General features: G+C 40.3%; 1 protein-coding gene across 2 annotated transcripts in view; it reads left to right on the plus strand.

The window, feature by feature from the left end:
- Positions 1-13128, plus strand: part of LOC115589758 (mitogen-activated protein kinase kinase kinase 11) — a 56047-nt gene that overhangs the window by 20052 nt on the left and 22867 nt on the right. For both annotated transcript variants that reach the window (XR_003985591.1, XM_030430884.1), the window contains exons 2-3: positions 6602-6782; positions 12302-12450. Coding sequence is in view for 1 of the 2 variants with exons in the window: in XM_030430884.1 (XP_030286744.1) it covers positions 6602-6782; positions 12302-12450 (330 nt within the window). In the remaining variant the exon portion in view is untranslated. The remainder of the gene's footprint in view (positions 1-6601; positions 6783-12301; positions 12451-13128) is intronic.

Consider the following 13128-nt stretch of genomic DNA (forward strand, 5'->3'; position numbering starts at 1 on the left):
CAGACACTTTCGTGAGAAAAGCCAGATTTTACTGTCTCTTCCTGCACCAAAAGCGCAGCAAACGTGACGGTAATGTTAGCGAAAAAGCATGGCGGACATTATTTATCGTATCTCCGGTTTTACTTGGCCTATCAACACAATTTAAAACTGGTATATAGTTTGAAGGCTGCTCCAATACAGTACGTCAGAACCGAGACTCACTGAGGCTCCGCCTCGCTGCTACGTCATCTTAGATCAGTCACGTGATTTGATAACGCCGGCGTGATCATCGCCTCCTAAGGGTTAAAGGACAACAGAATTTCATACGGTTTTAAATTATTTTATTTTTATGTTTGGCAGACCCTGCCACATTTCTAGGTTCAAACAGTGTCCAGGGGACCTTTTTTTCTAAGATGAACAGCTTTTTTTATGCAGTTTTGGATTATAACCTGAATTTTAATTTCTCCTCCAAAACTTCATAGTGCCCCTTTAATTTCCATAGCAACATTATGGCTTAGTTTTTTTGTTTTGTTTAACCTGAAATAACAGCTTAAAAATCATTTTTTTGTATTTACGCAATTGGTGTGTCACTCAGAAACCAAATCACACACAATGCCAGTTTCTACATAATGTTGCTTTAAGGCTCTCTGCCTCCCATCATTAAGATCATTTTGCTACATCTTGACTGACCTCTGTGTTTAAAGTAGAGACATGAGACTGATACAGATATTCCCTTTTTACAGAAAGCATATGAGCATATTTGTTATTAAAATGTTGAACAATTTTTACTTTTTTTTTTTTACTAATCTTTTCTAGTCTGAAAGTGGTAAGCTCTCCCTCTAGCTAGCCTTAATGCTGCTCTTTGAACTGGATGGACATAACTGGTTTCTATTTTATCCTGGTTTCCTTGATCATTGATATTTATGCTTTGCTGTATTAGCTTGGGAGGACTCAGAAGTCACTGCCACCCCTCTCAGGTAATTTGGGGTTGGCAATGTTAGCAAGGCCTTTGCGCTCAAACACTGGATTCTGAATTTAAACAAATCAGTTCAGATGTCCAACATTGGAGAGGTTGTTCAAACTTCAGAAGGGAAGTTGTGAATTAGGTCTAAATATGCCTATTATACGAGTGTGTGTGTGTGTGTGTGTGTGTGTGTGTGTGCTGAGATTTCCCATGCTTTGCTACTTGTGTGCAGCTGGGTGTATCACAAAAAATGGGCATGGAATGTGAGAGAGTCCAGTGTTAAGTGTCTGTGTGTGCATCTGTTTGCCCATGTAGAATGGGTGCTTTGTGTGTGTATGTGTGTGTGTGTGTGCGCACGTGTGCGTGTGTATGTGTGTGTGTGCGTGCACACACTATTAACTATAATTTTGCTTTCTAGGCCCATGCAGCCACTTTTAGATGTGCTGTGTCTCACTCAATCATATGATAACGATCAACATTCAGCACCTCTCTCTCTCTCTCTCTCTCTCTCTCTCTCTCTCTCTCTCTCTCTCTCTCTCTGCCTTTGTCACCTCTGCTTGCTCTACCACAGCACCTAAACTTCCCTTCCCTCCCGTCTGTCAGTGTCAGTGTCTGATGCCACGTGACCCCTCTTAACTTCAGTTTCCCAAAATAGCGCTCTGCTTATTGTACACATTGAACAGCAAGCAGAAACAAAAAAATTGGCTCCTCTGTTTTTCTTTATTTAAAGGAAGTGCTCTGCCGCCGGAGGCTGATTTTGCCGATACCGGCATCACTTCCAGGAAGTAGCGTCTTAATGCAGTGAGCCCCCCGGGTGACTGACCAGGGCTTGTTTTCACCACAAACTGACCAGCAGATAGACAAATGAAGTGGAGCAAGGGATCAGGGCCTGTTGCAGTAAACATCAGCACCCCCCCATTACCGACACCACCACCACCACCTCCTCCCGGAATTGACAGAAACAATGACTCAGCCGTAGAATGGACAGAAATTGAGCAGGCACTTTTTCTCTCACTTTAGCAATTGTTTTTGTTTTGGCCATTGGCTACTTTTGCTATATTATTGTTTGTGCCTTCTTCTTGAGGCAAACGTCGATGTGAAAGTATGTGATGGACATATCTTGATGGAGTTTTTTTTTTTTTTTTGCCAATTTTGAAAGTTGTCTGGCTGTAATAAAAGGAGGCTGTCAGGACTGTGATGCAGAAGCCTCAATTAATTGTCCGTCTCCGTACATGTCATCATCTGAGAGACAGAATGGACAAAATGGTAAGGAAGGTGACTGTATCTGTGGTTACAGCAGAACTGGGTGAAATCTCTGTGCAAGTATGTTATGAAAGTCTCCTATCCCCTTCAACATTCACACACACACACACACACACACACACACACACACACACACACACACACACACACACACTCACAGAGCAGACAACACAACCTCTTGTGATGCATTCCTTTGTGACGTCAAACCCACTGCCTCTGGGCTACGAGACTCAGCACAGGATGTCTGTGAGAGAGAGAGAGAGAGAGAGAGACAAAGACAGAGACAACAAATAGTGAAAGAGAGAGAATCATTGTTATGTGTAGAAGAAGATGAATTTCATATTTATGCAGTTAAAGAAAAGAGAGATGGAAGAAAATAGATTTTCGGTCAAAAGAAGAAAAAAAAGAAAGGAAAAGAGTGCAGAGCCCAGAAAGTTGGAAAGTGACTGCAAATAGCAGGCGTCCTACTTCCCTATAATAAGTCAAATTCTTTGCCGCTTCTCCTCCCTGCTTTTGACGGCCAGGCTTGCCCTGAATGATGCCCAGCCTGCCAGCAAAGAGGAAGAGAGGCATGGCTGCCGATCATACTGAGACATGTGACATGGAGTCACACCGCAGCAACCGACATCCTCAGCATTATATTCTATTTTCATCAAAACAAAGCCTTCCAACAGCATGTGGTTGCATAACACTGGCTGGTTACCAAATTGTGTTCACTTATAGCTTTTTACATTTTACAGTGTGTACTTTTCTCCTTTGGGATTTCTGTGTTTACATCTATGTTAAGAGAGCAGTTCCTTAAAATCAGTCATCCATATCAGATTGATCCATGTTGCAGCTGTCAGGTGTCGTATCAGAAGCTTTCTGATTCTTCAAAAAATTCAAATGACTTTACTTTTGAGATATTTAATTAAGAAATCGAACCCCAAACCATTCTTGGTAGAGTAAGCATTGTTTGTGCTATTTGTAGGTCAAAAGGCATCAGTACATCTAGGTTAAAACTGGGCTGCATTTGGTTAAGTCGGTTACATATTGTTTTTGGTGCGACATCATTTCAATCACTATATTTGAATGTGAAGTGAGGAATTACAACACATCAAAATACAGTTATTTAATGTAACCTTAACGTCTGAAGTAATATATAGAATATCTTGAGTGCAAGTTGAGTGTTGACTGTTTTCCCCCAGTTTATCCCTGAGTCTGGTTTCCTTGATCCGGGCCTTTCAATGGCTGTCTTTGAAAACTGTTGGCGACGGCAAGGTCAGGGCTAAAATCCTTTAGTGTGAACTTGGCATTACTTGAGCAGTTGTGGTTTTACTGTTCCTGAACTAGCATTTTCAGAATCTTGTGAAAGTTCAGATGCATTTCAGAAATATATTAACCCTCTAGGTAAAAGGGCAACACAGTTTTTTTCAGGGTCAGAACTGAAATGTAATTGTGGGCCAAAGACCAATGTCAAGCACGTATCGTATCGTATCGTATCGTATCGTATCGTATTATATTGTATCGTATTGTAACCCACACATTTTAAGAGAATTTTTCCTTGCAAAAAATAAAACTAAATAAACAGCAGTTTATGTTTTATATATGTTTTTATTCTTTTTTGTTTTATGTTTGCGATGACTCTCAGAAATCCAAGTAATGGTGATTTTAAGTATTGCCTCTATTGTATGCAACTGCAAACCAATCCAGTAGCACATTTTGTTTTTGTTCAATACGAACATCAGGAGGAATTGGGCCCCACTTTGGGCAGCACTGCTCTAGTTTCTCAGTCACAGTAATTGATGTAAATCAGCCAATCCCTGCAGAACTTGAGAGAACTGTTGGAGAAATTCGCCTACTTCATCTGCAAGAAATGGCTAAATTAGAATGCTCATAATTATGGAGCTTTCAAACATAATGAAAAAACTACATCATGTCATCATTGGTCCATTTAAGTTCAACTATTACAGATTTTGTTCACCAAATTATTGGAGTTGACTTGGTTCTTCACTGAAACAGCATTATTGTAATAGTCATTAATATTAACTGCAGTCACTTAGCCTGACATAAATAGAACTTAAAGTGGCCTGAACAGTTTTACCCTTCTGATATTTCATTGCTGCTTTCTGCCTTGTGTTGCAATGAGGGCATGTTAGACTGCACAGTATATTTCTTTGTTGCAACTTTGTTTTTCTCATCAGAAAATATGAATGGATAATCAGTCCTGTATTCCCATTTCTGTTCTATGCAGTGTGCTCGCTGTCATAAGAAGCTGCATGACTTTTTTTGTACTTGTATCAGCGTGATTTTAAACTGTTTTCCCCCCACAATTTCACAGCAAAACAGACCAAAAAACGTTTGATAAATCCAGTTGTGAGTGCAGAAATAACATGAATAATAACCTACCTGAGTGTGGTTGAGATTGCTAACCGAGAGCACATCATTTATGACCTGATGGTAGTCTGCAGGTTTGAGATAAGATGTTTGGGACGTTGGCTTGTCGCTCAGCTTACAGTCAGTTTGACCAATAGATTTTGCAGATGTGTAACTCCAGTGTGCCTCAGTGTGTTGGGACGTTGCACAACAGAGTGGTGGTGTACTGTCAGCAACTATGTTCAGAGCCTGACATGTGGGATTGGCTAGTTTTGCATATGACAGGGCAGCCATTCTTGTAAAGACCCACAAAGTCTTCAATAATCCATAAATTAAGTATTGATTAAATAGATAGTCCTTCGGATAATTGTGTAAAATAAATAAACAAAGCAATACTTCTCTTCAGAAGTCCATGTATTCATATCATTATTTGTTTTTTGTCCTTTTTATGTATTCAATATTAAACACTTTTGGGTTCCATGTTCCTGGGGCCAGAAATGTCAATTTAATCTGTGTATATTAAGGTGTAGAAATCTGTGTACACACAAAATAGGAAACTTTTCATCAGATTTATAACCCCACGTACGTCTATTCCTACACCTCTTTCCCTCATACACCTCAGTCATCTTGAAATAGTGTGCATGCGCGCAAGCTGTTCGCGTATAAACAGCCAGAATTTAGTTAAGATTGGACTATGTAGGAAATTGGAAATGTAGGAAGCGAAGATGTAGTTGTACAGGAAGAGGCAGAGTGTTACCCCCTTTGAACTTGAAGTAATGATTGATCAAACTGACAGATGAAAACTAGAGTTTTTCGGAGGCTTCAGCAACAAAATTAAGTGAAATGGCGGAAAGTGGCAGAAGCAGTGAAGGCCCTGAGTTGAAATCAGTAAACTTTGGAAGAGTTAAAAAAAAAAAAAAAAAGTGGTCTGAATTTAAGCCAGTTGCCAAGAAGTACATCTCTGCGTACACTGAAAGTCTGCGAGCTCCTGGAGGAGGAGAGGGGTTCCCGCACTTTCTACGCTTGATGTGTAGTCATCATCATGGGACAGAACATCAGTACTGTACCCAAGAACCCACTCATGCCTGAATTGCAAATATGCAATCTCCTCTTTCAACGCCAAAGCAGCTAGGAAAGGAGCTGATAATGCGTCACACCTGAAGGTATTCTTACTCGAAAATAATACAGGAAAATAATCTTAGATAATGTATTTGTTTTTTGATTTACATAAAGATCATTATAATTATCATAATTCATACCGACAAATTCAATAAATACAAGGTTAAACACAAGGTTAATAACTCACGCATCACTGAGTAATCACAGTGGAGGTTCATTTAAACTATAGATGCAATCCTAACATATTTTAGGGAAAACAACAGCTCGAGATAAAATGTCACCGTAATTCACGCCCTTTTTATCTTCTTACACAATAAACAGACTGAAAAAACTGTGTACATGGTGTTAAAGATATATACCAGTAAGCACAACCTGATCAGCTGGGGATCTCTATACATTTGGATACCTGCATGGAAAGAGGCGTAATTAAGTACTTTGTGTGTACGCACGGTTTATATATTTGGCCCCTGTAGCTGGTTCAAAGTCTTCATATCATCCCAGTGTGCTAGCTAAACCATGCTATATATGTAGAAAGCCAGTGGAAATAAGACAGTTGTTTAAGACAGAGCGGGCCTATTTGGCACATTAATTACTTAATTTGTGTAAATGGGCAAAGATTAATGTCTTTTCACTGATTTGCAAGTTGCAATGGGTCAGAGATTTTGTGGAGATGTTTTGAAATTGTAGTGGCATGAAAAGAAGAGGAAGAGGAAGTGAGAAAGAAACAGGCCATTAGAGAATGTGTGTACTGACGACGAAACTCAGTCTTACAGGAATTTTTTCTCAGCTACAAGCAAGAGAAGTGCAAAATTAGCCTTTGCAGTGATGTATTTCATTGAATTTTCAACTGTTTAAAAACTTGCCAAGTCCTAACTGTCCTCCTTCCTTCTCTTTCCACCAACTTGTCTTTCCTTCCTCCAGTCCTTCTGGCCCAGCCCATAGAGAATGAATGTATGGAGGGTTTGACGTTGAAGATCACTGACTTTGGCCTGGCGAGGGAGTGGCACAAAACCACCAAGATGAGCACTGCTGGAACCTACGCCTGGATGGCCCCTGAGGTCATTAAGTCATCCACCTTCTCCAAGGGCAGCGACGTCTGGAGGTGAGTGCTTGTGTGTGTGTGTGTGTCTGTGTGCATGGATTTAGAAGCCAGGTCAGGCTTTTGATGTGCATAGGAGTAGGGAATATAGATTGTGTCATAGTACCTTAATGATTTAATGTGTAAGATTTGGTGTGAATGGTGGTTGTTTTATAATAAAAACAACAACTCCTATGATCCTGCGCTACTTCTATATTTTGTTTGATTGAGAGACCCCTAGCAGCAGAAATGATATACTCTTTATTTAAGGGAATAATTCTATAATTTGGGGAAATTCATTTATTTGTTTTCTCGCTGTCTGCAAAAATGAAGCGACAGCTAAGCCAGCTGAGCATGCTAATGCTAGTAAGTGTATTTGCCAAAATGTCACACTATTCCTTTAAGGGAAAAAAAAGTGTTATGAGGTATCCTTTGTTGCCTGGAGAGTACTGTGCTGAATATATACTTTCCCCAGTTAAAGGGTAAACTTTTTTTTATTCACGGTATGTTTAGCTATGATACAATACATAGAGACCATAAAGTTAATACTTTTAAACAATAGGTCAAAGGTTTTCTACATAGCAGCACATTTTGACCCTTGACATTGGTATTTTTAACTCATCTTGATCATGAGCCAATATATAAAGCATTACGTCTAACAATCCTTAGTTCAAAGGCACCAATCTCTGCTAAAAGGTGCTATCTGATTAATACTAGTGGTTCTATGGTGAGGGAAACATCTCTGATTGAGGGGAATTTACAAAGCTTGGAGGTAGCACAGGATTCCACAAGGACGTTTGGCACAAAGCAGTTGGTAATGAGGTTGAATCACACAGAAACGTGCTCTCTTGTTCTTCTAGAAATGGACAGCTAAGAAATGTACTATTTTACCAGGAACCCAGTGTTTCTTACAATTTAAATATCTGAGCCACCCCACAGAAGTGATTATTACATTATTATAAAAATGACAGTCATATCAATGTTCTCGTCATACCTCTGTGAAAAAGATCAAACCGATATTGTCAAACGGTAACATCTGTGGCCTCAGAATCATGGATGTATAATCGAGAACAGGACTTTGATGGTGCGGCTTTCATTCTTACAATAGTTTCTCACCAGGGGCATACACCGAAAAAGCCTCCGAGGGCTTTAGTGTGTTTTGGCCCATACAGCATTTGCACTAGAATTAGCGAAATCAACAGTCAGCTGACTTCCTGTTGGCTCCCCTCACATGCTAAAATAATGTTATTTCATGGCTTTTTTAAACTTTTTATATTTAATTGGACATCAGTGTAATTCTGATAATGCAAAGATGTCTGACCGTTAGAAATACAACTCCCCATTTTACAGCAGCTCTTTTACCAAATGTTTGTGTAAGGGAAAAATGTAAACCCACCGTGACATCACCCTGTTCTGGCGTCACAGCCATTATCATCTTGTTTTTCTGGGAGTCAGAATTTCTAGAGCCAGAACTGACCATATTTGGATGAGAGGGTGGAGCTGGGGAGGATAACCTGGTTGGATCTGACTGAGAAGGACATGCCGTTGTAGCATTGTCAATAACAAGGTGGCCACGCCCTAAAGTGTACTCTGCTTTATCATCCATTTAACTCTGTTGTCAAAGTATGGTCACAACCCATTGCTCTGTTCTGAGGACTTCCTTATGAGCCATTATTAGCTCCACCAATGAGGTTATGTTTTAGCCCATGTCTGTTGGTTGGTTGGTTGGTTGGTTTGCAAATAGGATTAAGCAGAACAGAACTGAATGGATTTCCACAAAACTTATTGAGAATGGGTCTTGGCCCAAAATAGGTCCCATTAACTTTTGTTTCAATTCCAGATAAAGGCAGGGAATTTTTCTCACACCTTTAACATTGCAAGATAAAGCATTTTTTATACATTTACTTTATTTCACAAAGAATAATGCATGTTGGCTGGTATGTATTACAGAAGAGAACTGTTGGACCTTGGCAGAGGTATCCACTCGAAAGAGTGCCATTCTAGTTATTTATTATATTTTACTTCTTTGTATTTTCATGATATTCATTACTAATGTAGGCAAGTTGTGTGTGATCTGAGAATACAGAATAAAGGCTTTGTTGTGATTAGAACAGTTGTCTCATTCTCTGTAAACATCAATGTAACAATACAACTTGTTTTCTTATTGAAAATACTACCAAAGGAAACCTATTTAGAGAGCTTGTTCACTTCTCAGAGCAAAATGAAAGATCAAGCATTCCCTGTGTGGTTTCTATGGGCCCTAATTATATATTTTACCACTGCCTAATTTATAAAAAGGGAATACCACTATTTTTTTGTATTTTAATCAGTTAACTTGTCACAATCTAGAGCCATACTAGAGGCTAAAGTCAGGATATCTTGGCATCTCATTTTGACCATATTTGTCAGTCTGTCTGAACATCAGTCTTTTGCTGATCTCCTCAGCTGGATAGTGACTGTGCTGCAGGGGTCTGTCGACAGAGAACACGATAGAAGTGGAGGGGAAAAGGTGAAAGCACAGAGAAGTGATGGTGGGAGACAATGATGAAGAGATGACGGGACAGAGTGATTGATTGCAGCAAGGCTGCCGCAGCCATGTGATGGCGTCTCTTCAAAGAGCTGCTCTGTGCTTTGTTGTGGGACATGTGTACTGCACACTGTCCCATTGTCTCCAGTATAGACAGAGAAGGAGGCCACACACCAGACCTAACCACAGCCCTTTATCTGGGAATAGCTTTGTGTGTGTGTGTGTGTGTGTGTGTGTATATGTGTTTTGCCACATCTACACAGAAAGAGAAGAGTCCCTTGATTATGGTTTGTGGTTTTAAAATAATGACTTGAATAACTGTGTGATTTGTTGAGAGGGGATTCTTGATGGCTTAAGTGCCGTATATGAATTTGCATTTGGAATGAAGTTGGCAGGAGTGTTTTTACTCATCAATGGGGGAAAAGATATTTTTTTTAAAATGTATTAAAGCAATAACCCATTCATGGCTCTGTTGCATTGTGGTTATTGCAGTTACTCTTATACACTATGGTTTAATTTAAATCCTGTGGATTTGGACCATTTCATCCATTCTTAAATGGTTCCTCGCAGCCCCATACAGTGCCTGTGTGAGACCAATTGAGCATGCTGTTACAAGAATGTTTTTGAAAGCGTCCTTGAGAACATGAAAAAGGATTCTACTATGGTGGAAGGTACTTAAGGAATTTTCTGGTCCTTTAAGGAAACCCCATTTAGTAAGAGTGTGCAGTTGTTTTTTACTATCCTAATAGGCTCAGTGCCATCTCACTATCTCACAGACACAACCTCTCAGTTTCCAACTCCCGCGTCTATCCACAACAAACCCACGCAAGCTCATTCTCATAGTAATCTCTGCACAATCTGGAAAACAGCAAAATGAACGAGTAGCAGGCGGCAGGCAGGCAGCCCTGCTCTGAAAATGAAGGGTAATCTTTGTTCTACTATTCTTTCTCATCTGTCCACAGCCGCTCGTCTCCAAAGCCGCCACGCGGAGACAACAACCGCCTTGGGGCGAGCCGCCGAGCTGCGTTTCTGCACAGTCACAGTGTGTGGAAGTTGTAATTAAAGAACTAAATAAAAAAAGGCTGTGGCCTGCGCTCTCCACTTAGTGAGCCTCCACAGTGCGTTCAGTCAGGTCCGGGCGAGGGCTAATTGACAGTGTGGGAGATCCAAGTCCTTCGCCACGCTTCATCTTCTTAGGACACAGGGTTGCTCCCATTGTGTGGGCTCGAAAGGCCTGTGTGTCTCTGTGTGTGTTTGTGTATTTGTGTTTGTACAGGTTTTGCATGCATGAGTTCACATTGCTTTGCAAGCACATGTTTCATCAAGCAAAAATATTCCCCTGCACAAATGTGACTTAGTTTTGTACTGTAAGTGCTGTGATAATGAGTGTGTAATGTGTTGCACAAAAGCAAGTAGTACAATTAAAGTTGCCCTAACATGAATTTCTTTTTTTTAAAACTTTGTTAAATGAGCTTTTTTTTCACAACAAAAACATACAGAAACACTCAGATCAGAATTCCCACCCCAAAAAGTAAATAAATGAATAATAATAATAAGAAAAAAATAGATGAGTAAATCTACGACAATGCATGTTAAGTTTGTTGTAAGAGACCCTAACATGAATTTCATCAGGAAATATCCAAGCAACAGCCCAGTGTCTGTCAGTTCAGAGCTAAATGAGCTATTATCCTTTTAAAAGCACTATCATACAAATATACAGGATTAAATAGTCCGGAAGAAGGTGTAACTCATGTTAAGAAAGATACCTTATGTAATTTGGGACTGACGGCTTTGTCACCTATGCAATTGAAGGGTAACTCCAGTTTTACACAGTAAGTTGTATTTACAGGTCTTGGTAAGGACTGCTGCATGTGTGAACAAAGTAGTATAAAGTCTTTTGTAGCTCCAGAGGAAGCTGCATATAATCTGATAAGTTGCCTCCAGTGATGTCACTCAAATTGTCTTACGGGTAATGTAGTCGCCAGGTTCCTTGAAAAGGAAAGGTTGGGAGCAACTTCAATGCTGCACTTTGTGAGCGTGCAACTCTGTGGGGTAGGGCTAAGTGACAGGGGCAAAGAGTGTATTCAGATTGGGCCTTAGCACAGTTGCCAAGTCCGCTTATTATAAGCGACTTTGGGCTTGTTTTTCTGTAAAGTCGCTTATAAATATTGGTAGTCGCGGGTTGCGGGTTTTTGGGCTTGTTGTTAAAGTGTTCCTCTTTCTATTGTATTGCACGTCATATTGTTTTGAAGTCCTGGAACTAAAAGAACATATAAAACATAAAAAAACAATGATAAATACAATGATATTTCTGGATTCAGGTTGATATTTGTGTGTGTGCAAAGTGTAATTATCTCTCTCTTTTTTCTTTTTTTTTTCTTATTTTTTTTTTTTTACCACAAACGGAGAAGTCGCTTGTTTTGGGCTTGTTTTCATAGGCCCGCTTGCTTGTTTCTCTCGCGATATCTGGCAACACTGGGCCTTAGCTCTACCCCTGCGTTTTGTGCTTTCATGCCTAGAGGTCGGGGGTCCCAATTCTAGTTGTGACAGAGGAGTAGGGTGAAATGCTCGGCCTTCATGACCCTCCAGACTGAGGTCTGATGCACAATTCTAACTGAGATTATGAGAGCTGTCTGTTGTTTCAATATATTATGATCTTTTTTTCATAACAAACATAAAACAATTGCTACTAGTTTGCTATTGTCTCTGTAGCTAACTAGCTAGCTAGCTAGCTAACATTATGTTGATATTGCTGATTTGTACATTACAGTCTCACATTTTGATATATTTCTCTAATGGCAAATGGTGCTTGATATTTGACTGAAGTCCAGCAGTGAAGTTGCTGCAGTTGGCACTGCTCCTCTTCTATCCGTGCAGACTGGCAGGGTAAGAGCACAGGATGCTAATGGTAGCCTATATAGCAACACTAGTGGCCAGGTAATGAAGCAATAAAGCCTTTATCCAATTTTGGTGACTGACTGTCTCACGCCTTGTTGTCTGTGTTTTCTCCCTCTAGCTATGGTGTTCTGCTGTGGGAGCTGCTAACAGGAGAGGCACCCTACAAAGGGATTGATGGACTTGCTGTTGCCTACGGAGTCGCTGTCAACAAACTCACGCTGCCCATCCCTTCCACATGCCCCGAACCCTTCGCTCTGCTCATGGAAGGTGGGCCATGTGTGTGGAAATCGAATGCCCTTGTAGGGCTATTTAGACAATAACTTTCAGTTCAGTGGTGTGAGAGTACTCTTGCGTGAGATCAAATTCATGTCCCCGGCACACTCGCTCTCCATTTCTCCAAAGCTGGGTTGAAATTGAGAGAACAAATTCCTGAATGTTGTTTATACCGTGGCTGTGGAGAGGAAGTGTTATGTGCTGAAGCTACCTTGTGCAATATGTTTGTACCCATTTCTGGTCTTCCTTTGAACGTTTTCAAGTTAAAAAGAAGTTTCACCTGGGTACTTTCTATCAGGCTGCTGTTAAGTGTTCTGCTCCCAACATACATTAGCCGAGAACTAGACTAGGACAGCTTACATTCTTTCCGCTTAGCCCCTTCTCTTGATGTCAGCTTGTATTTCACGGTTGTATTTAAAAAAAAGAGATCAGTGCACAAAACCACCGATAGCCACCTCAGAGGATTAATTAATTATTGGATTGGTTTTTGATCTGCTTGTAGTGCCCAAAGTGATGCAGCAAATTATGCAAACCCCCCGCAGCAAGTTAATCAAGCATAACACTTAGAACAAGTGATCAGCTTGACTCTAGATCCCGTTCACAGAAGTGCCTGGAGTATGTGTAAATAGAAATTACAGGGATGGCAGGAGGCTCATTTTAAAAAGAAGTGTA

This window comes from Sparus aurata, chromosome 10 (assembly GCF_900880675.1).
Source record: "Sparus aurata chromosome 10, fSpaAur1.1, whole genome shotgun sequence".
Taxonomy (NCBI): Eukaryota; Metazoa; Chordata; class Actinopteri; order Spariformes; family Sparidae; genus Sparus; species Sparus aurata.